Raw genomic sequence first — 26,966 nt, 5'->3', positions numbered from 1 at the left:
TTGGTGACTAATTGCTGGCTTGTTATGTACAAATGCCTGTTTTGTTTTTAGATTTTGTGGTATAATTTAGTTTCTTTGAGGAAAAGTATGAGTTTTTGTATGTTATCTGGATTGGGTTTGCTAAGAAGGTCTAGAGGGTTGGTGTTGTTAAATATATCTTGCTTGGTTTGTAGGAGGGATGGGCATGAGTTTAATATGTGGTTTAAAGAAATATCACCTTGGCAAAACGGACAAGTTGGTATTGAATTGGGATTTAGGTAGTGTTGGTGGGTTATGTTTGTGTGTCCTAGTCGAAGTCGTATTATTTTTATTTGGTCGAGTCTGGTCCAATTTGGGTGGGATTGTTTAAGGTAATCGCATGTGTGTGAGGTGTTCGTGTTAATAGATTGGTACCATGGACTGCAGTTTATTATGTGTTCTTTCTGTTTTGTCGCAAGGTCGGCTTTAAGGTGTTTTTTTATATCTGTGGTATTTATGTTTGGGGTGAGGATAAGTGGCATACTGCTTGCTGATTTTGCAGCTTGATCGGCTAGTTCATTTCCTTTTATTCCTGAATGACCAGGAATCCACATTATTTTAATTTTAGGTGCGTGTTGCGTTATTAGCGATCGTATTCTGCTTGGGTAAAAGCTATTATTATTTGTGTTTTGAATTGAATCTACTGCGGATAGGGAGTCGGAACAGATAATAAATTTGCCTCTTCGGTTTTTAGTAAGTTCTATTGCTTCTAGGATGGCGATTGTTTCGGAGGTGAGGACGGATGAATATGGGGGCAGTATGCCGTATTTCAAGACGTCTGTCTCCGTTGTAATGGCGAATGATATTGTGTAATTAATTTTTGAACCGTCAGTGAATATGAAATTATGTGTTTTGAGGTTATTCTTTGTGTGTTCGTATAATTTTCTGTATTGGTCTGGAGATGTTTGTTCTTTCTTATGGATTCTAAGTGACGTGTCTATTAGATTGGGGAGGGTCCATGGTGGTCTGTTTTTATGGAGTTTTATTGGTGTGTAGGGTAGATTAAGTTCTAGGCTAAGCTTGATTGTTCGGTCTATTGTTGATGTTTTTTTCTTATTAGCTTTTTTAGGCTTCAAGAACTTATGTATTGGTGTGTTTTTGGAGAAGATTAGGTTTTGGGATAGTTTGGCTATTTGAAGGTCTCGTTTCATTTCTAAGGGGGGAGTATTCGATTCGTAAAGTAAGTTATTTATTGGGGTAGAGCGATAGGCGCCGAGAGCTAGACGGATAGCGGAGTTAAAAGGTGTTTTTATTTTGTTTAGAATGCTTTTGGGAGCATGGCCGTACAGGAACAAACCATACTCTAGTTTGGCTATAATTGTTGCTTTTGCGACATTAAGTAGTGTATGCGTGTTGCAATTAAATTTAAGACTAGATAGGCATTTTATTATATTTAGTTTGTTGTGTAGTTTGGGTAGAAGTAGTTTTATGTGTGTGTTCCATTTGTATTTGTTGTTTAAGGTCATTCCTAGAATTTTTAAGGACGTAACGCTAGGAATTTGGATGTTGTTGCAGCTTATCTTGCATGTGCAGTGACGTTTTCTGCATATGTGGAGGTGTTGACATTTGGATAGGGAAAGTGATGCCCCTGAGTAGGAGCACCAATTTTCTATATCGTCGAATAGATTGTCTAAGTTGAAATTTGTATTTGTGTTTTTGCTGAAATTTATTATAAGGAAGAAGTCGTCGGCATATGCGTTGAATTTAATTTCTTTATGTAGGGATATGATGTTGGATAATTTGTTGAAAGCTATGAGGAAAAGTATTACGGATATGGGTGAACCTTGGGGGATTCCGTTGAATAGGGGTAACGGGCTTGATGTATGCGGACCGACTCGGACAGTTATTTTTCTGTTGCTCATGAAGTTTTTAATGTATTTTATTATTTTGGGACCCGTTTTCCATTCCTGCAATTGCTGGATTATGGAGTGCACACCTACTCGATCGAAGGCTCTTGAAAAATCAAGAGTGACGAGGGAGGTGTGCATTTTTGACTTCGTTATGAGATAGTCTACATAGAGTAGACAGTCCGAAGTCGATTTGCCTTTTTTGAATCCGAATTGTTTGTCGTTAATTAGGTTGTTATATGTCACTAGCCACCAGAGTCTTTTCGCAATTATTTTATCAAGTATCTTAGCTATACAGCAGTTGAGGGAGATGGGTCGGTATGAGGAAGTTTTCGTTTTATCGGTGTTTGGCTTAAGGATTGGTATGATTAGGCTTGTTTTGTAGGCTTGAGGTATGTGGCTATTGAATATTTCATTAAATAGTTTCGTTATTCGGTTTTTTGTTGTGTGGGAGCTATTTTTGATCATTTGATACGAGATTCTATTTAGTCCTGGAGCACATCCTTTTAATGTTTGTAGTGCTGAGCTAAGTTCTAGATACGTTATGTTCTCTTCTATGGTTTGGGCTATTGGAGAGGGGGTGTAGAGATGTAGGTTATTTCTATATTTATTGTTCCGGAACTCCTCTGAAAAGTTCCAGTCGCCGGAGAGGTCAGAGAAATGTTGTGCGAATATGTTAGCAATTTCGTTGCTAGCCAATGTAGTCTCATTATTTACTGGGCTTGTGATGGCATGAATTTGTTTTGCTGGGTTAAGTCCGCAGAAGCGTCTTATATTGGCCCATATTTTGGATGAGGGAGTAGTGGGATGGATGGTTGAGGTGAAAGAGCTGGAAGCTTCTTTTTTCCTCTTTTTTAGTTCGTATCTAAATATTGCGTTTTTGCGTCTATAGTCTAGAATGTTGTCAACAGTAATTGTGCGGTTTAATTTTTTCCAGGCAAGTTGTTTTTCTTTACGTAATTGGTCGAGGTGTTTGTTCCACCATGGAACCCTGTATGGATGTGTGTTAGGTGAGGTTTGTGGGATGGAGAGGTTTGCGCTATAAAGGATGATTCTATTGATTAGAGCGGCTTCTTTGTTTACGTTGTGGGAGGTGGGGTATTTCTTGTTGGTTTGGTGGGTAAGAGCGTTGAACTGTTCCCAGTTGGCTTCTTTGAGTTTAAAAAAGGGTCTGTAGAATTTTTGTGGATTGGTTGTTGGGAAAAGTGTTGTGATAATAGGGAAATGGTCGCTACCGTGAAGATCGTTTAGTATTTTCCACTTGGCGTGGGGGGCTAGGATTGGAGAGCAGAGTGTGAGGTCTATGTGTGTGTATGTGTTGTGTGTTGAAAAGTGTGTGGGAGATTTGTCGTTTAACAGGATAAGGTGCATGTTGTCAATGAATCTATGAGTTATTTTTCCTCGTTTATTTGTTGTTGGGGAGCCCCAGGATGGGTGCCATCCATTAAAATCTCCCGTAATTAGAGAGGGTGTTTGTTGTATGTTAAATGTGTTATGGAGTGTCTGGTTGGTTATGTTTTTGGTCGGAGAAATGTATGTGGAAAATATGTTTAATTTAAGTTTAGATTCTATATTTATGGCTATTGCTTCTATATCGATTGTTATGTTGAGGACAGTGTGTTGTATTGACTTATGCACTAGTAGTGCTACGCCCCCAAATCTGTTGGTGGCAATATTTGTTAATAGTTTGTAGTTTATTGGGGTTGGGATGTTATTAGTGTGTTGTATATGGGTTTCTTGGAGGGAAATTATGTGAGGGGAGTATTTTTTGATTAGAATAAGGAGATGGCTGTAGTTGTTTAGATATCCTTTTAGATTCCATTGGATTATAGTTAGTGACATTTGTGAGAAAATTAAAGCTTATAACTTACTTAAAGGTAGTGTTAACGGTTAGGGTTTTGTGTAGAGTTTAAGGTTCTATATGGATTCGCTGTCGCTGTTGTTAGTGTGTTTGTTTTTGTGGGCTTTGGCCTTTAGTTTAGATGCTTTAAGGTTTATGGATAGGTTATTGGACTTATCTTTCGGGAAGATTTTTATTTTTAGGTCTTCTGTGAGTTGTGATGAGTATGCCGTAGATGGTTTTCTGGTAGGTGTGTAGTCGGTATCCATGACTTCTAGTTTGTCGTAGCTGTGGTGGTGGTGGTGTTGGTGTGGTTGGTTGGATAGTAAGGTTGTTTTGGCTGGTTCAGTTGTTGGTGTCTTAGATGAAGTGTTTTGTGCTGCTGATTTGGGTGTGTGGTGCGGATTTTGGTGTTGTGATTGGGTTGTGTTTGTGTGAATATTAGGTGATGGAGTGTTTGTTGTCCTCTGGGTTGTGCCGTTTGTAAGTGTTTTGGCGTAGGTGTTTTTCGTTTGGAAGCCGTGACGTTCGAAATATATGTGTTGGGCCGTTTTATGGTCAACTTTTTGTGTGGTTTTAATTGCTGTTAATTCCTGGTTTTTTATGAACGTAGGGCATTTGCGGTCAATTGGGCTGTGTTGATGGTCAAGTTCTGGGTTATTTCGGCAATTTAAGCAGTTTTTTTCGTTTGTGCATTTTTCTCCGTCGTTTGTGTGTTTTGTTTCAGAGCAATTGATGCAAGTTTCTACACTTTTGCATATGGGTGTTGGATGACCGAAGCGGAGGCATTTTTTGCATCGAAGTGGGAGTGGGATATAGTCTCGTACTCGGACTGTTTCGTACCCGATTCGTACTATCTCGGGGAGCTTATGCGATTCAAAGGTTATAATTATAAGTCCAGTTTCAACTAATGTGATGTTGTTGGTGTCGGAGTTAGAGTTGGGGTTTTGCCGTTTCATTATTTTTTTAACTTCAGATACTTTTTGTGGTTTTAGTTCTTGTAGAATTGTGTCTTCGTCGATGTGTCTAAGGTCGTTACAGTAAATAACTCCCTTAGAGAAGTTTAATGTTTTATGTTCACTTGCTGTTACATCCACATCTGCAATTTTTGTTAGTTTTAGGAGTTTTCTGGCTTGTAATTCATTTTTGGTTTTTATTAGCAGGTTGCCGTCTCTTGTACGTTTGCATCCCTCAACTTCTCCTCCACAGGCAAAGTCCACCGATTTTTTTATGATGAATGGTGAAGTTCTTTCGAAAGAGTTGTTGTCATTTCTTTTAATAATTATAAATTTAGGTTCGCCTAATTGGGATTGGTATGTTTTTGAAGTAATTTTGTAAATGTTTGGTGGGTCTGTCATGATTGTTGGATAAGGGCTTGAGCCCGGATTAGCGGTATTGTTGTTTTTGTTGTTAAGTTTTTTATTTTCTCTTTGTGGTTGATATTTGTTTATCAAGATTTTGCTGATAAGAGTTTTGGGCTTACGCGAAGCGAGGCTTTAGACTGAGTGGCACGACTTATCTCTTCGGATGTTGAAGTGGTACTGTTAAAAAGCATATAAAAGCGTAAATATAAACGATTCTAGAGGCCCTTGATAAAAAAATGTTGAAAAAATGCCAATGTTCGAGCTTCCAAATGAGCTCGCACGCCAAATTTATTTGTTTTTCCTATATTCCGTCCTATGGGTTGCACTTTTCAGAGGCATTCATAATTTCCACACAATTGGCTCAGCTCGTAGAACTCGTCCAACCCCCTCCTCCATTACGCATCCCACATGACACACGTACTAACTTCATGATTTATGCAGTGCACTTCCAACGATATCGATACTGGGAAAAATATGTGGGCAGCACTTATATTTTCTGTTAATTTACCCAGACTAATGAAAACAACTGCACATGCAGTAAACGTAGAACACTTTAATGTTTTGTTATAAAAGGTGGGGAAATGAAGGAGGCTATAAGGCACTCGAGCAGAAAGACATTACTATTTTCAAAAAGAATGGTGGTAAGATTCCTTTACAGGCTTTGAAATCAGTCGTCATTGAGTGGCTCCACTGTGGATGCGGATTGGCGAAACATAGAAAAAAACCCATCGAAAATAATACAACAATTTGTTTTATTGATGACAATTTCTATCTGCCACTCGACCGTTTTTGTGCATACGAAATCAGTTCGACATCTGCATCAGCATCATGCTCATCATCGATGTAGGACCAAAAGTATCCCAACAACAGACAACAATGGCGCACCGCGCACATATGGCCGAGCATTTCGATTGCATTATGAAGCCGAATTGGGTGAACAGCCCACAAAAACCATTTTTAGCTTGGGGAAGGACAACAAGTCAACTTACTGTGTTGGCCACCGGAAGGGATACTCTTTTTAGTCGGGGCCAAATCAGCGAGGCTTCAGGCCATCGGAAAGCAAGTACAGCTTGGCCAAATTGCAGTGCATGGGACATCGCTCGTTCACATGGCCATGTATATTTCGGGCACAATAATTCGTGGAAGCTCTTTGCAGCCAGTTCACAGCCATTGTTGAAATTTACAATTGCGATTCATCAAAAATAGATTAGGTTTTCATTGCAACAATGCATATCCATGGCGATGCAAGGACACATGGAGCACGGTCTTTGTTTCCTGAGCCAGAATAGTGCACTTATTTGTCATCAAACACAATGTTTATTATAAAACAAGCATGCAGCATCAGTGAACTCTGGGCAGCTACGATTTTGATCACCCTAATGGCTCCACCACGGTTTTTATGGTATCGGTCGGTGGGGCGTGCTTTAATATCCAAGTGGAGCAAGTACGCCGAAGAGCAGTAAAATAAAATAAAAGGGGAAAACTTTGAACTTTAAATACATTTTTTTGACTTTGCCATTGGCTTGGAAAAGTTCTTAAATAAAATAGAATATGAAAAACACAAAAAAAGCGCTGTTAGCTGAGATGCCGCTCCTGAAAAGCCGGAGAAGGAAGCGGCGGCAACTAGCACTCCAGTGTGCAGCGGAAAATTTGGTGAAATAATGGGCCAGAAGCCTCGGCATTAACTTGGCTCAAGCGGGCACCAGGAGCAGTCATCCAGATTCGAGTGTGTGTGCGATGTGTGTGCGAATGTGCCTCAAATTTAAGAGCCCTGCCCCGGCTTGTTGGCAAGTTTTAGCAACAGTTTCTGAAGGGAATATGTCAAAGGCGGATGCTGCATCCTCGACTCTGTTGCATTATGAATGCCGCATAATTTAAGCGCACTCACTGCAGCACGTCGAGGCGCACGAAGTTTGCCCGAACTCAAGAGGGGCATCTTACGCTTTAAGGCCCGTGCTGTCGCATCCCGTAACGACTCCTCGGACCCGGCATTTGGCAACTCAACTTGCCACTTGCAACAACAGTCGCCCGGCGGAGTGCATGGTCGACGCTTCGGAGCCCCAGCTGGCGAGGACCTCCTCCTCTCGGACGGGTGCAACTTGAAGCCTGCTGCTCATCGACAAACTTTGCCATCTCAGGCCGCCGCAAGTGTGTTGCGTGCGTGCCGTGTCCTCTTCCGGTCAATCGCTTTGTAATGTCCTGGGCACTTGACCTGCAACTACTCGGGGTTTAAGTGCTGGAATTGAGTCCCCGAAACGTGCCCAGCGGCAGGATATTACGTGCATAAGTGAGTGGTGACGGGAAGATGTTACGGCGGCATGTTACGAAGGCATCGGATCGTGGGCGATCATAATGTGCCTGTGATTTGACTGCTCCTCTCCCGGAGTGGAGCATGCATATCCTGCACTCTGCCACCAAAAGTGCCGTATTGGCCCACCATCGCAATCAATCGCAGATGTGAGCGCCGCTGCATCAACACAGCCCTCTTGGACGCCGCATCTTAAAGTACCCCGCCACCTGGACGACTAACCATCTGCCACACCATCTCCGATTTTACGGACTGACAGCTTTCCTTTAGTTTTACGCGCTGTTGAAAGTCATGGGAAAAGAGGAAAACAACGCACGTCGCAGTTTCAGTCTCAGATTCAGCTGCCTAGCTAGGCATCTTTGCATTCCGGCATCCTTGACTGCCTCCGTTTGGTGCACGTGCTACACGTAAAACTTAAGAATGCCGCACCATCAGCTGCAAGCAACGTGCCCGCTCCCGCCCGCCGTCCTGCCCCAACTGCAACTGTTGCTATCGATACCAGTTGCCCCACTGAAGACGACGTCCCAGGGCACTCCCGTCGCACACTCTGCACGATGGGGCTTTTCAGCCTTATCGGGCCATTTGCGATGCCAGGTGGCTCCTTGAGATTTCCAAGCCAAATTTCGAAACTTATCGATGCAGCTCCACCAGCAGCTCCACTCAGACCAGGCGAGCTGCGAGCTGCGAGCTGGAAATTGGCAGTGAATCGCGCTGCAAAGGGCATTCGCGCCGCCTTGTTTGCTCGCTCGCAGTTCATTTTCCAACTTGGCTGGTTGGCCCAAGTGGCCCGAGTGCAGCCTGGGCGACGGCACTTGCGTTTTTGCGCTTTGCGTTTTGCGATTTTGCATGGAGCACTTGCGCAGGCTGCCATCGTAATTTACCAACTATATCCGCCCTGCTGCCTGCCGCATGTTGCCTCCTGCCTGCTACCTGCCCCAATACCCAGCCGAATCACAATGGATGCAGCGCTGCTAGCAAGGAGCCACCTCCGCTGGCGGGAACCGGATACGGAAGCGTGCCGTAAAAGTGGCATATTTGCCGCATCCTGTTGACAATGGCTGGTCCATGGCAGTGGCACACAGCCTTTGCCCGTGCTGCGGCTGCAAACAAAACGCGACTTTTTTCACCTTCATGGGAACTGTGCCCTCGGTGCTCCGTTTGTTTTTTGCAGTCCTCGTCTTCGTTAGGCAGGGATTACTGTGCCAGTGTATTGATGAGTTAATTTAAGGGTAAGGTACATGTTTTTTTTAATATAATATAACGAACATAACATGTAAAATAACAGCAATAATGACTTACAATTTAACCAAATTTTTTAGATTAGCCTATAGTTTTGGCTAGTTCCCTAGACCTTTCGGTCTCCTGGTCGTCGGGTTAGCAAGTGAATCCGCTAGGCACTATGGATGACCCACATCAACTGATGAGTCCTCATATTAATGGACTGTCATCCATAACGTGGCGAAATCAGATCGTAACACAAACTCTCAGGAGACTCCGCCTGATAAATATGCCTAATTGAATTAACTGCCCCTTAGATTGAGGAACCCAGAGACCTAGGGAGCTAAACAAAAACAGGAACAACGGTTGAATTTGTGTCGTAAATTTCCCGATTAAGAGGCGTTGGGGGCGGGACAAAGCTGACGCACAATTAAAACAATAAAAAGTGGGCAGACAAACGGTTAGGATCCCAAAGAGACAGGTGTGACCATCCCCAAAAAGGTAGACACCTGGTTGCTGGGTGGGTGGTGGGTGGGTAAGTCGTGTGAGGATGCGCCAACTTTATTGTCTGGCAACGGCTGGCTGTCGGCACTTCATCAACTGCCGGTGGCATTTCTCAAGCACCTCCCCGACTTCCTCCTTTGCTCACTTGGTTGTTGTTCTGCTGCTCTGCTTATTGTTATTTTTGAGGGCGAGCAAAATGTGGCCTTGGCGCCCCACCTCATCCTCATCCCTACCTCCTAGGCTGGGGGAGTGGGCTCCATGTATTGGCTCATTCCTTGCCGTCGCAAGGAGGGACCTGTGAAGAGGCGAGGAAAATGATTATTTATAAACTGTTGATTTCACCTCTCTCGCAAGGCAGAGAACACCTAGCAGCGCGGCATGCCTCCTTTGTCCTTTGAGCAAAGTTGCCGCCGCCGAAGGGCCAACTTCCCGCCCCAGCTGCCCTTCGTGCCTCCATTGTCCACAACCTATTGTCTGATAGTTGGAAAACATTTTGCACGCTTTTGGCATCTAACAGGGAAATTATTGCGCCTGCTCTGCCTTGACAGTTGGATGCACTGTGCCCAGCTACTCTGCAGCTGGTGAAAGGCGGGCAGATAGATGCTCGCATTTTTAATTAAATTTAGACTGCTGCAGCTGCACAAATAAATGGATGCGCGGGGGGCGCGGGGAGCGAACTTCCAGTTTTTTCTGGCGAACACTTTTTTCGTTTCAATAAACAATTTTTATTGCCCCTCGCAAATTAGTCGACTGCTTTTGGGCGTGGTCTATACTTTGCCACTGCAACAGTTTTGCTTTTCAGTTCCTCTGCGGTTCTTGGGATTTTTTCCTAATGGGCTTCGCTTGATTGAGGCTGAATCCCCAGCAAATAATATTATTTCAGCAGAACTCTCGGCTCAGGAATAGCGCTCATCGTGGAGCAACGTCCGTCCTGTCCCATTATCTACTCCAAAGGCCCATGAAATGTATGTTTTACTTGAATTTCCAAATTGAATGTGCTGCAGTCCTCGGGGCCGTGCATGAACTTCCATAATGAAATTGTGTAGAAGCCGAACGACGCCGCAAAAAGCAGTCGCCGGATCCGAACGAGATGGACACCCACTTGCCCTTCGGTCATGGCCATGTCACGTGCCAGCAGTGGGCCAATGGCCCAACTGGAAGGAGTTCCGGGCAGCCCACGTCCAGGTCCAGCTCCTTTTCCGGCTGGTGGGACAGGCCTACAGCAGCCATCCTTGGAACGTCAGTTCTGTTTGCATTTTCCGCATGAAATTGACGTTTCATTTGTTATAATATGCATCGAGGCAACGTTTCAATACTCATAAATATTTAACAGGCATTCATATGTTGGGCGAAACGTTGGAGGAGCCACAGGCACGCCTGCACCGAGAGTCATCCGATAGCTCACGTCGAGAGGATATCGGGATACGCGGAGCCTGGATGCCGAGCTCGAAAAGCGGGGAATGGCCGCTGGAGCCCGGACTGGGTTCCGGCTGGCGGGCGGCTGTAAGTGTATGTGCAGCACGCTGGAGTCGTAAAAATGCCAGTGCCGTCAAAAGGCTTCCCCAGACGAAACTTATGCGTTGGACATGGGCGTTGACACATGCAACAACAGAAATAATATCAAAAGCGAGGCTAAAAACAGGAAGGATGCACAAAGGATACCCAAAAAACAATATACCACTCCGGAAATATTCTAGGGCATGATGAGACCACTCCTTGAATGCCAATAACAACGAATTTCTCCACGGCGGTATTTTGTTTTGTTTGCATTGCAAATCTAAATTTAAAAAAAATCATTTTCAAATTGTATAAAAATTAAAAATAAATGAAGGCAGCGGACCTAAGCTACTGGATCATTTAAATTTAGTTTAATTCAGTTTTATCTCCCTTCTGACGGCTCTCTTGCATTCGAAGTCTATTATACCCCTGGATTTGGTGGTTCCCCGGGTAGAGCAAGAACGACCGCCAGATCCACCAGCCGGGGATCCAGCTCGTTCACCGGGTGCAGTCAAGTGCATCAATTATTTATTTAAATAATACTCGACTCGCGAGCTGGGCCGCCCCTTGTCCTTCCCTTTGATTTGGCTGCTTCGAACCAATTGGAACGCAGGGATATTAAAGGACGAGCTCTTAAAGACTGTACACGCAACAATCAGCACTAATTGGAATTTTAAAAGTTCATAAAAAGCCGCTCACATTTACACGAAGTGTAGACGCCGCTGTTGACCCAAAAACCCATTGAAGGTGGCGTTATGACGTTGCCACAGCTTGTGGCAGTGGACGGGGGATGGTGGGTGGGGGCCCACCCATTCGCAGTGGATTAGCACGAAATAAATTAGTGAAATGGTAAAAGAAAGCGGCAGCTTCACACATATGTATATGTGTGTATGTTAGTTCCGAAGGCTCAATGGATCCCCATCTGCCCCGCTACTGTAGCGAGCCATCGACCTTTGCTGTGGGTGGCAGGTTTCCACATGGAGCGGGTGGTTGGTGGTTCTGTGCTACTGATGAAGTATTTTTTGCAGGTGGCGGGGCATCTGCGCGTGGCATTCATACATCCGCAGATACGAGCTCGCATTTAAAAACTATCAGCACGGTGTGTGTTTCATTTCACTTACGAGCTGCTCTGCCCTCCGATCTGTTCCTGCCGCTTTGCGTCTTCTCCTCGGGATAACACTAATTTTACACCACTAATTACACTTTTTCAACAGCCTTTCCCACCCCGACACTATTCCGTAATTATGCGGAGTGAGTTTTGCTACTTAACTCTGCTGGGAAATATCGTTATACAAATTAGACCAACCAAGGGCTGTTTGGTTGCTGCAGTCCTGCAGTCCGGACTTCCAAATGGATCCAAGCCGAAGCCTTAAGTGCACACTAAAAATGCCGTTTTAAGTATGCCGACTTCTGCGCAAAATGAAGTTACCTTCTCCTGACATTCAAAGATAGCAAATTATTAGTCTCACGTAACATCCGAGATGCCGAATCAATTCGAATCGAATGGAAGATATGTTGGCAATTGGCCGTCCTCAGTGCGCTGAGTACATGGTGCATGTAGAAACTATGGGGGCAAGTTGCTCATCAGCCACAGAACGACCTTTCCGACGAGGTACATCCGCAAAACAAATGGGGAAAACTTTTCTATGCAACACGTAACAGTTTTTAGCTCGCCCCAGTTGCACCAAAAGCCCTTAGGCCCGATAGCAAAAGTCGCGCGGGCAAATGGAAAAAGTTGGCGGGGTTTAAAGATTGAAAATAAGCTGACGGTCCCAGGAACCTGAGATTAAGCCGAAAGAAAGCCGAAGACGGCGAAGGAAAATTGGGAGCCGGAGCATAAAAGCAAGAAAGAGGCAGCACACCGCCGTAATAATCGCTTTAATTACAATTAAAACGAAACTGCAATCATTTCGCCATGTTGCTGTTGTTTTCGCCATCAAGACGAATAGCCACCCATCCATCCAGACACTTCAGCAGACAGACGGGGCTGAAGTCCAGGCCAGAGCACGGTCAGCGGGCACGGATCAGAGGACGAACAGAGAGGTGTCTTCCAGGGAAAGCCGGTCAAAGCGCGAAAGTAGAATGGTACTATAATGCTAATGACGTTTAATCGCTTTTTGGTTGAAGACTCTAGGGAGCTCCTTAATTTGCATAAAGTTCAACCGTTTAGTGGCCAGGTGAGTCGAACCTTCCCGACCTTCCACTCACTTAAAACCATAAAAGCTGGCGGACTGCCAGCCTACTCGGTGCTGAGAGCCCAGAATGGTAGGAATTAAATTAAATGAGTAATTGTAAGACTTGAGTTCGGAATGATACAATTTTATTGGTCGCATTTTTTGAACTTGTTTGATTTAAAGACTTATCCATTGATTTTAACCATAGACTATCATACGCCTTGGAGAGATGCTTAAATGGCACATGGTACACACTTGATTTGTGCACCTTAATACACTATCCAACACTATGTCGCCTTGGTGATGGGAGCTGCAAAGAGACAAAAACGTTATGTATTAAACCGGACATTAGTTAGGTAGTTCAGATATGAGTTGAATGGCTCACAAAGTTACTCCGTGCTATATAGCCCCTTACCCATCGCAAAGACCCCAATTAACAATTCCCATTATGGGCAATAAATCAATTTTTACGACCATTTCGCCTAATTAAAAAGCCTCAGAAAATATTAGCAGTAAAAGTTTATGACCACCACACTCGGATAGCTCCGTTCCTCTGTCAAAAATGCTGCAGAATGTAGCAGGCAATTAGGCGCCGTATAAAAACGAGGACTAGGAGGAAATGACACAGAATGAAAAGCAAATATTATTCTGGGAACGGACGAGAGTAGAAAAAGAATGAGCATGGAAACTGGCAAGATTAAGGGTAGGTGCAAATGGCGAATTGCATTCAATTGGGGGTTTTCAAACTCCCGGGGGCAGCGGAATGGGAGACATTGAAACGCACCTGTTTCGGCATCAGCCACCTGGTGACCCCGCTCATCCCACCCGGCGAAGATAAGGCCAAACGTCTAATGAAGTGGTGCGAAGTGGGGTCCTAACCGCTTGACACGTTGTTAACTTTGAGTCTACAACAATGCAGGATGGCAAAAAATGTCTATGGACAAGCGGAGCCAGGGGGACGGAAGCAAAGGAGCACGGAGCAGAACATCCTGCTCCTTGACGTGTATGTGGCCCCGGCCAAAAGAGACCCGTAGTTGCTGGGCTGGTAAAGGACAGTGTGGATTTTACGCATTGCTAAATAAGCTATTTGCAAAATGTCGAAGCCAATAACATAACAAATGACAAAGTGGCTTCCCCAGCCGCACCAGCAACAACCACTTTGCGGTGAGAAACGATCGGGTTGGGTTGCCAGCGCTTTGAGGAGTTAGAAACTGCAGCTAATGAAAATTAAAGGTGTGACTTTAGCGTGTGTGAAAGGTTTTTTAGTTGGAAAAATATTTGGATTTTGCTCTTTGAAAGTATAAAACAACCATCGAAAAGTACCTTCCCATTGGCCTTAGATATTTAAAGCAAATACAGGCTAAGTAGGAAGATCCTAACTAGGATTTTTCGCAGCCCAGCCAGCACGAAAATTCAGCTCGTCCATCCTTTGAAGGGCCCTTGTTGTCAATGAAAAGCCATTTGTCTTCCCAACCTTGTCCATCGTTCGATGCTCTCGTTGCAAAGTCTCATTAATTGGCTGGAAACCGCAAAGCGCAGGACCATAACATGTCAGAGGCATAATGGCCAAGCTCCAGGCTTAAAGCGTACTTTAAATAATAAAGCTAAGCACCTGGGAGGCCACTTCACTAGGCTGCTCATTTCTGGGGCGAGGACTACGTGGACACAACCGCAAAACATCAAACTGCAGAGCTGGAGAAGGGGATCCACTGGGGCTGGACCAGACTTCGAGGTTGGAGGCTAAACGCAAAAGCGTATAATTTACATCACACCTCAGGGGGAAGGGCATTTTGCTGGTGTTTGGGCCATCCAGGCAGGGGGCGTGACCCACACCTTCTGCCAGGAGACTGAAAGTGATGATCACCGTCATGACAATGGAGGCGATGGGGATGATAAGTGAAGCGGGTGGGGGTGGCTACAGCATTGACAGCAGGGAGCGTCTGTTTATGAATACAACGTCGGCAGGAACGGGAGGGGACTGCAGTGGAGCTGAACGCATAATTGGTGTTGGACATCTTGGGCAGAGTTATGTGAAAATGCAAGGAGGGGCATGGGGTCAGGGCGTGGAGCAGACGTGCCGGAAATCAACTTAACACAACCGCAAAAGCGCAATCCATTTTGGCCAGCAACAGCAGCGGCCACATCCTCAGCCCCCTGGATTCTTTTTGTTTGTTGGTATTTTTGGATAATTGGTATGTCCATTTTGGGGTCCTTTGCGAGTCCGTCGACGTGTGTCAGCGCTAATCCCTGGCTGGACATTAAATTGCCGCCTTGGCTCTCACAGATGCACCTAATGACGCTCTGGTGCATCTCAAATCCTTCAAGCGACCCCAGTGTCCACTGCTATGGTGCCATTTTGTTTGTTTGTCTTGTCCTCATGCATTCGTATTCCGATAGCTTTTTGTTCAGAATTTCCTAACCCGGAACTGCAGCTGTTGGTCCTTTTGGAGGTCAAGTTGTTCCCGGCGGTATCGTAATGATGTGGTAATGTGTCCCACTGACCGTTGGCAACAGCGCCTTCTGGCTGAACTTCCGGTTTGCCGCCCTGAGACTTGCTCTGGAAAATAATAAATTTCTCATGCTGACCAGGAGACGTGTGAATATACAAAGTGAATCTGCGGCTGCCACCCCAGCGTGGGAAAATAACAACACCACCGATTTGAGGCTTTAGCGGCACCCTGACCCATGATCAGGGAACGTGGCCAGCTGGAGGAAACGCTCCCAAGTGAAGTCTTCAGTTACGGCTCAAATATTTCCCTCGCGGAAAGCTCTTTTTATCTCTTCTAATCAAAATTAGATTTGGTTAGCTAAAGATACTGATACTGATTTTTGTAGGGGAAATGCACACGGGAAATTTCATCATTTTTCTGGGATATCGATAGATATTGGTCAATAAACTGAGAACAAATTTAAAAATAATTCAAAAGTACGGCCGCACTTTTTTTGACGACGCCTAAAAATGCCCCGTTTTGGGCATTTTTAGGCGTCGGGAGGGGCGTGGCCAAAGATATATTGCTATACCGATAGAAATTGGCATGACAACTTCTATAGTTCCTGAGATCTCGACGTTCATACGTACGGACAGACGGACATGGCCAGATCGACTCGGCTATTGTTCCAAACCAAGAATATATATGTATACTTTATATGGTATATACTTTTATACTTTTCAACGAATCTAGCATACCCTTTTACTCTACGAGTAACGGGTATTAGACCAGTCTACTAAGCCGCTCAATTCTTTTCTGTTAGCTATTAATCAAAGCAAATAGCTGCAGGAGAAAACTAATATTTAATTACCACTCACCACGGCAAAAACAAGTATTTCCGACAAGAGCTCTTCTCAAATTTGCATTGCCTATCGCAGAAAGGATAGCCTAGCTCGAGCGCTCGGCACAGGCTGAAATATTGTTGGGCCGTAGCTCGTTTTCTTTGCATTTCATTAGGGAAATGCATAAGCAGTGAACCAGTGAACCAGTGGCCCTCCCACATCGTTCTCCTTTCGCTCCCTGTTGCTCGTTCCTTGAGAGGCGGTGGAAACCTGTAGGCACAGCCTGCTCCGTGTGCTGTCAACATGTTTCGTGGTGATTTGTGGGCCAGATTGCCGAGCTTCAGAGCTGAAGAGTTAAACAGCCGAAGTCTGCGTTATTGTTGAACATTTTGATTAAGTAGAGAGACAAATTGTTCTGGCAGCTAATGTAATTAGTCCATTTTCCCCTCGCTGGTCTCACTAGTTAGTGGTAAACAATTGCGGAGCTCCGAATAAGCAATCTTCCAAGTCAATGTCAGTCAGGATTGGGTGATTGTTACTGGAAATTTTACTCTGTAAGAGTAAGAAGAAAGTACGGACTACCCATAACGAATGTAGTAAAATCATATCTATCGATCTGAAGATGTGGATATTTTCATACAGAAGTAATAAACTTCATAATATTTATATGTAAAGTTCGACAGTCGAAATATTACCATCAGAATAGAAGGTGTCCTTATCCCAAACAAGAACAGAAAGATATTTTCGGACAGTCCACCACAGTCACTGAGAAATAGTATTTCATTTTTCGAAAATGATCTTTTTAAATTAGATTTTCCGTTGTTCCTTAGGCAGTTAGTTATATATAGAAACGGCTAAAAAAGAAGCAAAATGTGTAGCTTCATTAGTAACTGTGGGTCTGTAGTATGCACATTTCCACTTAGTCTCCGGACATTCAACTAAGTTTTAACCTTTTGCCTTATTTATTAGCTTATTAGCACATGCTTTGCACTCGAAACTTTGCAGCCAGCGCAGCAAAGTAGGAGCTGCGCAGCCCCTTGATTGTCAAAGCGCCGTCAAAGAGACAAGTTTAAGCCCTAATGATAATATTTTGAGAAAAACTTAAGCAACTGAGGCGGGCAAACTTCGCTGCAAATCCATGAGGCAATCAAAATTATTAATTTAAAGTATTACGCTGCCGCTTGGCTAGGCAAATGCGAAAGGTAAATCCCAGCGATTATTTTGGCTTCGTCCTTTGTGCAATCTGGCGCCAGCTGGCGTCGATTTTATGCCCGATTGATATGCAAGATAGTCCTGGGCAATCTAATGCGGCCTGGAGAATCTGAAGTGGGCCGAAACGGGGTGGCACGCGGACCGGACAATAACTAGACGGAGATGTGACACACAGAGCGCCACTGCAGAGTTTTATGATTGCAGTCAGCGCACGTCGAGCCGGAGTCAGTTCCTGTTCCTTTGACATGTCCTGCGGCCATTAATACCAAGGAGCCTCGGGACATCGGCGTCCAAGACGGGTCATGGGTGACTTGACGTTTCCGCTGGTCTTCCGCTACCTCTCAAATTAACTGCTCTCTCCTGCTGCCGGCTGGCAAATTTCCAATCGCAGACGAAAGCAGTTCGCAGTCATCAGCCAGCAGCCAGCAGGCACCAGGCACCAGGCAGCAGCGGAAGCTCGGGCACGGCGCCTCCTGCACTGGTGCTCATTAAAAATACAGCACTGGCAGGAGACGGAGCCAGGCCAGACTGTCCCCGAGCCTCCCACTTCCAGCCTTCTATCAATGTCTCAGCTTATTGCATAAAATGCCATATTAATGGCTGTCAATATTGATACTGCTCATAGTAATAGCCATCGACATGTGCTCTGGCGCAGGCATTGTCACCGGCTCGGCATCCTCCTGGCCACGTTCCCTACGTACCAGCATTGTACTACCACAGTACTACTGAGTACTTGGATATTCCAATTTCCCAGGACCAACGGGTATTCCGGACCGGTCCGGGCGTCTGGCGAACAGAGGAAGTTGCCAGCCAATAAATTATGTATGTAAATTCGATGATGGACCTGGGAGAACAATGAGTGAAATATTGGGTATGCATAAATATGGGGTATCTGACATTCGATCACCATTACGAACTTCCTGAACGGCGCTGCTCTGTGCCATGTGTGGGATTTGCTCTGCTACTTGTACATATCCTCGGGATGACTGCATCTGGAAACTGCAGTTTCGGCGGCCATTTCTAGTGCCATTGTTATTGGCTCTGCGGCTTGGCCTGATTGTGCCGTTTTTGTCGCCTTTTCAATGTGGGCGTGGCCGTACGAATGATTCAAAGATATAATAATGTTGATTGGCGTATGCATTTCATTAGATGATGGAGGGGACTCGACCGGAATGAAATGCATTCAGTCACTGCAGAAATTCGTTGGATGGGCTTGCAACATATACGTATTGCATGTATATTATGCATGTAAGTCTTGCCTTGTTTGGTTCGGTTTCGGATTCCATAATTTGTCAATTGCAGTTTACTCTTCCATCTTAATGAATTAGTTTTGCCACTTCATCGGAAACGTGCATCTCGAAAAGACCAGCAGTAGTGGCGAGCTCACCTCAGTGTTTATCCATTGCCAGCCACAAAATATTAGTACACCAAAATCATTGTATACCCGAAAATTCACATCCCCGACACCGCAGGTCAGCGGAAGGGGAGAGGGGTGTTAAAGTCAATATGAAAACAGGGCAAATCCCTAAAATAAAACAAACAAAACTTACTCTTTATGTTTCGGAAAAGCGCAAAGCGGGAGAAAGATGGCTGCATATTAAACAAATAAATGCATTTTGATTATACTAACAGTGGCAAACTTTGGGCTCCGCTCGAAGGGGGGAGCTCGTATCCTCCAACCTCCCTCCACACACACACACACACACACACACACACGCTTGGGCTTTTACGCCCATCACTTCACACTGCGTGGCACGCCCCTTCGAAAAAAACTGATTTCGAAAGTTACGATCCTAAGCCGCCGTTTGCATCCCTGCCCCGCGCAGTGGCTGGAAAATCCATTAAACTTTTACGACTATTGTAAACATTAACTTGCATATGCATTTTATGTGTAAAGGGGAACGCGCGCCGCAGGGTATGCAATACTTTTTAGCGCTGCCGTTTTAACTTGCCACATTGACTAGGAGGTGGTCGCCGCGCTACTCTATGGCGGCGGCTCAGTGGATGGGATCGGAGCAGCTGGAGGAGCTGGAGGAGCTTGGGAGGCTGGAGGAAGCATGGAATTCGTATATCAGCTTCCTCAGACATTGTAACCAACAGAGAATTGATTTTTGAGCGGAAATTCAAAGGGGACGGTGGAAGTGAGAACAGTGCTTGGGAAATTTGGCAGGCTGGCACTTGAATGCCAGGACTCAGCCTGCCAGCCTGGGCGCAGACAAAGATCCATTTAGGAGCCGCTCCTTGGTATCTAGTCAAGGAAATTGTACGGGTATTTACTGCGAAATTCGCAGGGCTGAGAAGATAAACGTGCGTGGAATGGCAGGGAAGAGTTGCATGTGGTTGGGACGCCAGTTTTGTCCAATTTATCGATCCCCTAAAAAATACTTCCAAAATGGGAGCTTCGGCAGCTGGTGGCGATACTGCTGCTGCAGCCCGTTTAATGCTCATTTCGGATCAAAAGTATCTTTTTAGCCCGTCGTGCCATCAGCTGTATCCATAAAACTATAATTTATGGCAAATTTATAATGTTGTAAGTGCCAACAAACTTGCTGTAACTATCCATAAAAGGTCGGACATGCCACCCACAGTGACAGCGAATGTCTGCGCCGCTCCCAACCACAGCCCCTTGCTCGTAAAAAGACTTGGCCAAATCGCAGATAAGAGTGGGAGAACGGGCTTTGAATGCAGAAGGGTGGTGGCGCGTACAGTCCTGGGGGGATGGGGGTGGAGAAAAGTGGTCTGGAGCCGCAATGCCATCCAAAGGGCACACACCAAAGGCGTCGCACCATAAATACTAGAAAATCGTAAATACACAGGCCCCATGACAGCGACGCTTTGAAGTGCCGAGTGCTAAACCATTCACACAGTTGCAGTTACTAGATACAGATTCGGATGCAGATACAGATGAGGGCGGATGCGTTGATCCTGCAGTCTGAACTTGCAACAACGCTCTCCTTACAATACCCAGTTGGGAATGTAGAGGCCCAAACCATGTAATGGCTGGCTATTCATTTACTCTGAAAATCACGAGAAATGCATTGCTTATTGAGATGCTTAGTAAAAATCAATGCTCATCAAAACTTCGGTTTAGCAATCAAGGCCTGTGATGTGCACCCAGAGTGTTTCGCTGCCCCATAATAAATATGAGAGAATGCTACAGTGTAGTTTCCCGACTATCAGATACCCTTTACTCAGCTAGTGAAAATGAGAACGCGAAATCTCATAATTTTTCTGGGATATCGATAGATATTGGGGAATAAAATGCGGAAAAATTTAAACTGTTCAAAAGTGAGGGCGTGGCCGTTTGAAAAATTTGTTTAAAGTATGGGCGTGACCGTTTCCTGCGTTTTGTAGATGTAAGGCGGGGGGCATGGAAAAAGTTATTCGCCAATTCCATAGAAATTTACAAGACTCATCGAAGTATGAAGAAAAATCAAAACATTTTCAAAAAGGGTGGGCGTGGCAGTTAGAATGCGTTAGAATGGGAGTGGCGATAAGTTTTTTGCAAATGGATAATACAAGACTAATAAAAATATAAAAATATCAAAACATTACAATAAAAATGTGAAAAAATATCAAAAAATTACAAGACTAATAAAAAAAATCAAAACATTTTTTAAAAGTGTGGGCGTGAATCTATAATCTGTGTGCTGAATCTCAACCTTCTCTAGCTTTTATAGTTTCTTTATAGTTTCATACGGGGACGGACAGGACCAGATCGACTCGGCTATTGATCCTGATCAAGAATATATGTACTTTATATGGTCGCTGACGCTTCCTTCTAACTGTTACATACTATTCAACGATTCTAGTATACCCAATTACTCTACTAGTATATAACCAAGACTCGTGAACGGGTAAATGTGGCCGTACCCAAGTCCGAATTTCAAGTCCAAAGGCAACGCTAGGAGCTGTATGCGAAAAAACAGGACCCTTTTTGTTTTAATTCTGATTTTTGGCTCATTGTGCGCAGTGTGTCCGCTTCTCGGCCTCTGGTAAATTGATGGATGGGGATTGCCATTTACCATCGTCCTAGGCATTTTATTTATGCGTGAAATGCTCTCAAATCTCCAAACTTGCGTCGTTCTCTGCCATTCTGGGCAGCAGTCCGTGTGTCTGTGTGAATGTGCGAATGTCTGGGGCCCACTTCAGCGTCCGGAAATTAAAACTTTTTTATGGTCCTGGTATTTGCTGTGTAAATTAAACTCAAAATTTAAGTATGTGTGTGTTGCTGAATAAATTGGTCAGAGCAATAAATTTGTACAGCGAGCCACGATGTTCAAGAATTTCTGGCACAAGCACCAAACACACAACATGCTACATGTTGCAATTAATGAGAACACTCTTTTCCCAAGAGGGAACAGGCTTAACAAAGTTAAAAGCGGTAACATACTTATTTTATAAAATCTGTTACCTTAAAATATTAAAGTAATCAGATACCCCTTACTCAACTAGTAGAAATTACAAGAAGGCAAGACTACGTGTTATATACATATGTATGAAGAGGTGGTCAATATGAAGAACTAGGAAATTTAAGGGCATACAGTTTTGAATTTAAAAACAAGAAAGTAAGCCCTCGAAGTATACAAACAGGTGTGTCCCGAAAAGAAACAATATATACATATATATATATGGTAACAAATGGACACTATGATTTCTTTTCTAATAGTTTGAAACATTTTCTATGGCAGAAATATTAAATAGTCGACAAAATAAATCGATAAGTCCGCCAAAAAGTGAAAACAAAATTATTGTAATGAGTAAAAAGGACATAGTGGGCATAGTAGGTAAATTTTAATTTTGAAAAGGAAAATCGATAGAAATTGGGGAAACAAATTAATTTTAATGCTCTAAGGAGTAGGCTGTTTTTAGGTTTTTTTTGGCAAATCTATTGAAATTTACCAGACTTATAAGAATATGAAAAAATATCAAAACCTTACAACACTAATACAATTTTTGAAAAAATATCAAAACAATTTTTAAAAGTGTCGGCGTGGCAGTTGCGGCAGTAAATGGACAAAAGAAATAATAAAGTGAATATATATATCTACAATCACATATATATTACATATATACTGTCTGACTTTTGGGGATATTTATGCAGATATAAGTCCTTCTATTGTAGTAGTATATCAGTTGGAACGGATCCGATTGGATTGCTATATTACTTAGCTACAAAAGGAACTTTTGAAATACACAACTGTATTCTACTTATTTTTCGGTATACTCCATATTTTTAACAATATATTGGTATAACATAATCGAAATCGGACGACTTTGTATTATAACTGCAGTAGGAGCAGTCAAAAAATGAATTGCACATCATAGAAAAGAAATCAAAGTGTTCTTATTCGGTAGTCATTAGTAATTTGCAAAGCATCAGCTTGTCGAGGCAAACTTACTTAGTTGCTTCTATTTGATAACTGATAGGGGAAGCTGGCGTTTCAATATTTGATTGCACTTACCTACGCCACTCCAAATGCAATAATTTTAGAGGCGACATCGGTCCCCGCTTTCCTCACTTCTCTGCAATTAGCAGCAGCATCTTGTTCATCAGCTCATTAGCTACAGTCTCATGCAAAGTGTTCAATCTGGCGGCCAGAAAGTCACCGAATTTCATGTAGAGCAGTTCCCTGGAGGTAGGCACGTGGCGCGCCTGAGTGTGGGCTCTACCCAGACCCCTTCCGCAGTCGCCACCCTCACCGATATAAATGCTTCCGACCGAGAGTCTGCCGTCGGCACCCATCATCTCCGACTGGCCGACGATGGGTGAGCAGCGTCCGGTCACGTCGTCGTCCTCGTCGAAGTCGTCCAGATCCTCCTCCAGGTCCCCGGCGTCGGTGTCAATAAGCTCGTTGTTGGCATTGATGATCAAATGGGGCGGCGACGTAGCGTACGATGATGAGTTTTTGGGCGTGGGCAGCTGCAGACGCGCTTTAAGTTGCTGTTTGGTCTGCGGACGAATTGTGGCCAGCTTCTTCCTTGTCGCCTCTGGTCCATTTCCGGTCATCATTTCTTCCGGGCAACCGCCTGCCGGAGAACACGGCTCGTCCTTTATATAGATGGAGGGCGAAGAGCTGCAGGAGCGCGAGCTGGACAGCACCTGGGCGGGCGAGGTTTGTGCTAAGGGCGCGGATGTGGCAATGGAAAGGGAAGTGGGCAAAGGTTGCTTCTGCAGGGAAGTCAGCGTCACGTCCGGTTGCAGCTGTAAGGCTTGGAGATGCTGGGCCTGCTGCTGCAGAGCCACCGGCAACTGGCTGAGGCTGAGACTTAGACTGGGAATAGTCACTGGCAGACTACTCTTTGGTTCGGGCTGCGGCTGGGGCTGATTGTTCGGGTTGTTGGGGTCGCTAGGAGCAAAGTACTGGTATTCGTCTAGTGCCGCACTGCTGCTGTTGTTGTTGCTGCTATTGCGGCTTACGCAGTTGTTGTTATTGTTGCTGCTGCCTGTGGCTACTGGTGCGGGATCCAAAGAGCCGTGCTTGATGCGCTCGCGAGATCTAAAAGGAAAAAGGTGTAATTAGCTTTTTTTGGAAAGCGGGTGCTTGCTTCAAGGTTAGCTGCTATCAAGGTTATGGTTAGATAGCTACTACGATGCAGATCCGCAGGCAAGCATTTCACTCTTGCCTGTTGGACAGTTCTGGACCACTTGAAATGAAAGTAGTAATATAAATTGTATATATACCCTTCCTAAATGCTTATATATAGATGAGAGTTTGACTTGCACACAATCCTCTAGAATTATCTAGACATTTTATTCTTATCTCCTTCAACGTTCTTATTCGGTAGTCAATAGTTATTTTAAAATAAAGTACAGCATGAGCTTCCTAGACTTCTTTTTATTTGATTTGATTTCAGTAAAATCAATGTAAATTTAGATGAGGAAAATGACTTGCGGCGCACTATCTTGACAACTATCTCGACATTTATTTTCCTAATCCCTTACACTAATCATGCTTACTAATAACAATAACAACTTAAGAATCGCGTAAAATCAAAATCTAAATGTTAAATCTGAATCTGTAAAGAGTATTTTAGGAACAGACCAAATTACTTACATTTTAAGTAAATATGTTTAGGCTTGTAACTATAACAACTTTTTGTGCGATAATAATCGCAACACGAGAAATTGCTATAGTCGAGAACCACGACTATCACATATCTGTTACTCAGTTAGTATCGGGTAGTATCGGCTTGTCGATAGAGGCGTAGCCAAAGTGGTTTTGGTATACCATCAAGACAAAAAAAAATAAAACGAAGAAAAAAGTGTGGGATTTTGTACTTCCTAAGCTCGAGGCTTGGCTATTGATCCTGATCAAGAATATATATACTTTATATGGTCGGAAGCGCTTCCTTTTACCTGATAAACACTTTTCAACGAATTTAGTATACCCTTTTACCAAAGACACTGTAACAACTATTTTAATGTATTTTCTTGTACTCCAATAGTAACGGGTACAGAAATAAAAAGAAATAAATATCGCGAAATGTTCCAAAAACCACAAACACGACTTTGCCAAATAACAGGAATGTCCAAAATTGACATTAGAGAAATGCAACCTAGCTATACTCTGAGCTCTTCTAACCTTAAACGGTATCTATCTCATAAGCTAGTATCTTGGGGCAGGTCAAACGTCGTCTTACTTGCGTTCTCGAATGACCTCCTTGAGGAAGGCCATGGCATCGTAGTACTCCCACTTGGACTTGAAGCGCGTGGTGCCCAGCATCTTTTCGTGGTTCAGCTCGCGGCGGAAGATCTCGCGGAGCGAAGTGAACGTGCGCTGCACCCGCTCGCCATTAACGTTGAAGAGCCGCCCCAACTCGTTCCATTTGATGGCCTTGCGCTTGTCCGAGCGCTTGTAGTGTGGCAGGCGGCAGTCCCAGAGGATTGGGTTGAGTCGCACGAGCTCGATGAGTCGGCGCTTCTCGATGTTGTGGCGGGAAAAGGCCATGCTCCTCCGCTCTCTGCTCTTTCAGTCGCTGTTGGCCGAAATGCAACTACCAAAAAGGCCACTGCGCATGTCCTGTGTCGCCGGATGCTGGGCTGCAAAGTAAGTATAGAAATGAGGTGAGAAAATCGTTAAAATTGCCTATGCGATGGTCGCCATGTTCGTTGCATACTTTTCGGCGTATTTCTTGGGTGGGTGCTTGGTGTTGGCTCACGCACCCACGCACCTTGGGTGCAATGACCCCAGCAGGAGGGGTGGTATTTGATTTTGAAATCGCATACGCACAGTTAAATACAATTGATTGATTCGGGAGTATGGGTTCCACTGAGACTGAGACAATAGAGGGGACAAATCAAACACGGATCTTTCTTCGGGCCTGCTCGTGGCAGGGGAAATCTGCTTATAGCAGACCCTACAAGCCCCAACCCCCACCTCCCCCTTCAATTAATGTATGTATTCCACTTTCGCATAAGAGGCTGTTAGCTAAACAATAATCGAATAGTGTAAACATTGGCGTTCTGAGAATCTGACTCGGCAGGAAAGTGTATTTACATACGATTTCATGCGCCGATCGTGGAATTTCAGCTGCTACTGTTAGTCTGCGACAGATCTGATTACGGAGGGAACTATTCTACACAAGGATTGGTATTGGTAGGACGCCTCCTTTTTCTCTTCGGCCGCTGTTTGAACTCATTTGCAATGCACTGCACGCCACACCACACTCACTAATGGGAACACACTGGGGGCTATAAATAAACGCATGTTCTCTTTTTGGTTACTGCCACGAATCGCTTGTGATACCAACATTATTCACATTGTTCGCTCGGAATTCCTTAGATGCTCTGGTTGTTCGTCGCTGGTACTCAAAGTCGTCTGACGCCTGGAATGGAACTAAAACCACTTTTGCTCACAGTTTTGTTTACTGCTGCTGCTGATTCGCCGTTGCGTCGCTCCGGCTACTCTTTATTAACAATATGAGCAGCAAAGTCGGGGAATTTATTTCAATTTATTTCAATTAACAACAAATGCGGCCGTTGGTGCTTTGCCATGCGGCGTAGTTGCTGCCACTTATTGGGGATGCTGTTGTTATGTGTTGTGTTGCGAGTGGCTCGAGGGCCTTGCCACAACTATTGGCTGCCACAGATACAGATACAGATGTTCGGCAACACGGCAAAATTAACCACACTCATACACGCGCCCGGCCCTGTTGTCAGTGTGAAAGCACGTATATGTATACACACACTGCCGCCTATGCGGACTCCCGAGAGAGACGAAACCATCAAAAACCAACACGAATAGCGAACTTGGACGAAAATCCGCAGCCAAACGGGCAGCTAACTTGCGATTACTACCAGTGAACCTGTCACCATTTGGTACTTCCACTTGCCACTTTTCACTTGTCACCTCTCGCTGGCTTGGCAGCTTCCTTGTGGAGAGTGCGCCGCTGCTCTCCTCGACGATTGTCACAACTGCACAGCAAACCAACTTAGTTTTCTTGCAAATTGGCGCAGCAGCACGAAGAGAGCCGGAGAGAAAGTGAGCGAATAGCGCTTTTCTTTTCTCCTCCGCTCCAGAGCGCAAAGCACGGGAGAGAGAAAGAGAGCGGAGGATGCTATTGTTGTTGTTGCAGTGCCGCCTACGCTGATGTAAACAATCGGAGGCTGCCAATCCTATGCTATTACACTACACAACAAAAGAAATTGGCATTGTGAGGGACCCTAGAGGGCTGTGTGAATAATGGAATTATAAACTCAAATTTGTATG

At 44.5% G+C, this 26,966-nt stretch overlaps 1 protein-coding gene across 6 annotated transcripts; it reads right to left on the bottom strand.

Moving 5' to 3' along the window:
- Positions 1–12,894: 12,894 nt before the first annotated feature.
- On the bottom strand, positions 12,895–26,724 carry LOC6739165 (myb-like protein AA). Of its 6 annotated transcripts, none has more exons than XM_016171967.2 (4): positions 26,590–26,724; positions 24,898–25,297; positions 22,719–23,753; positions 12,895–13,080 (listed from the first exon to the last, which is right to left on the bottom strand). In XM_016171967.2, the coding sequence occupies exons 2-3, from the start codon at positions 25,203–25,205 to the stop codon at positions 22,772–22,774; spliced, it is 1,290 nt and encodes a 429-aa protein (XP_016033020.1). In that variant the 5' UTR covers positions 25,206–25,297; positions 26,590–26,724; the 3' UTR covers positions 12,895–13,080; positions 22,719–22,771. The 6 variants fall into 6 exon arrangements, with proteins under 6 accessions (XP_016033020.1, XP_039149847.1, XP_016033021.1 ...); XM_039293913.1 differs by having other exon boundaries at positions 26,114–26,710; XM_016171968.2 differs by having other exon boundaries at positions 26,607–26,710.
- Between the last annotated feature and the right edge of the window lie 242 nt (positions 26,725–26,966).

Source organism: Drosophila simulans, chromosome 3L (assembly GCF_016746395.2).
Source record: "Drosophila simulans strain w501 chromosome 3L, Prin_Dsim_3.1, whole genome shotgun sequence".
Taxonomy (NCBI): domain Eukaryota; kingdom Metazoa; phylum Arthropoda; class Insecta; order Diptera; family Drosophilidae; genus Drosophila; species Drosophila simulans.
Note: the sequence above shows the minus strand (reverse complement) of the source record. Positions and strands in the feature narration are given on the sequence as shown.

Bases quoted from the DNA above. Each gene is read 5' to 3' on its own strand.
- LOC6739165 (XM_016171967.2), bottom strand. From the start codon at position 25,205: ATGGCCTTTTCCCGCCACAACATCGAGAAGCGCCGACTCATCGAGCTC. The intron at 23,754-24,897 runs GTAAGACGACGT...TTTTCCTTTTAG, and splicing joins GAGGTCATTCGAGAACGCAA to ATCTCGCGAGCGCATCAAGC.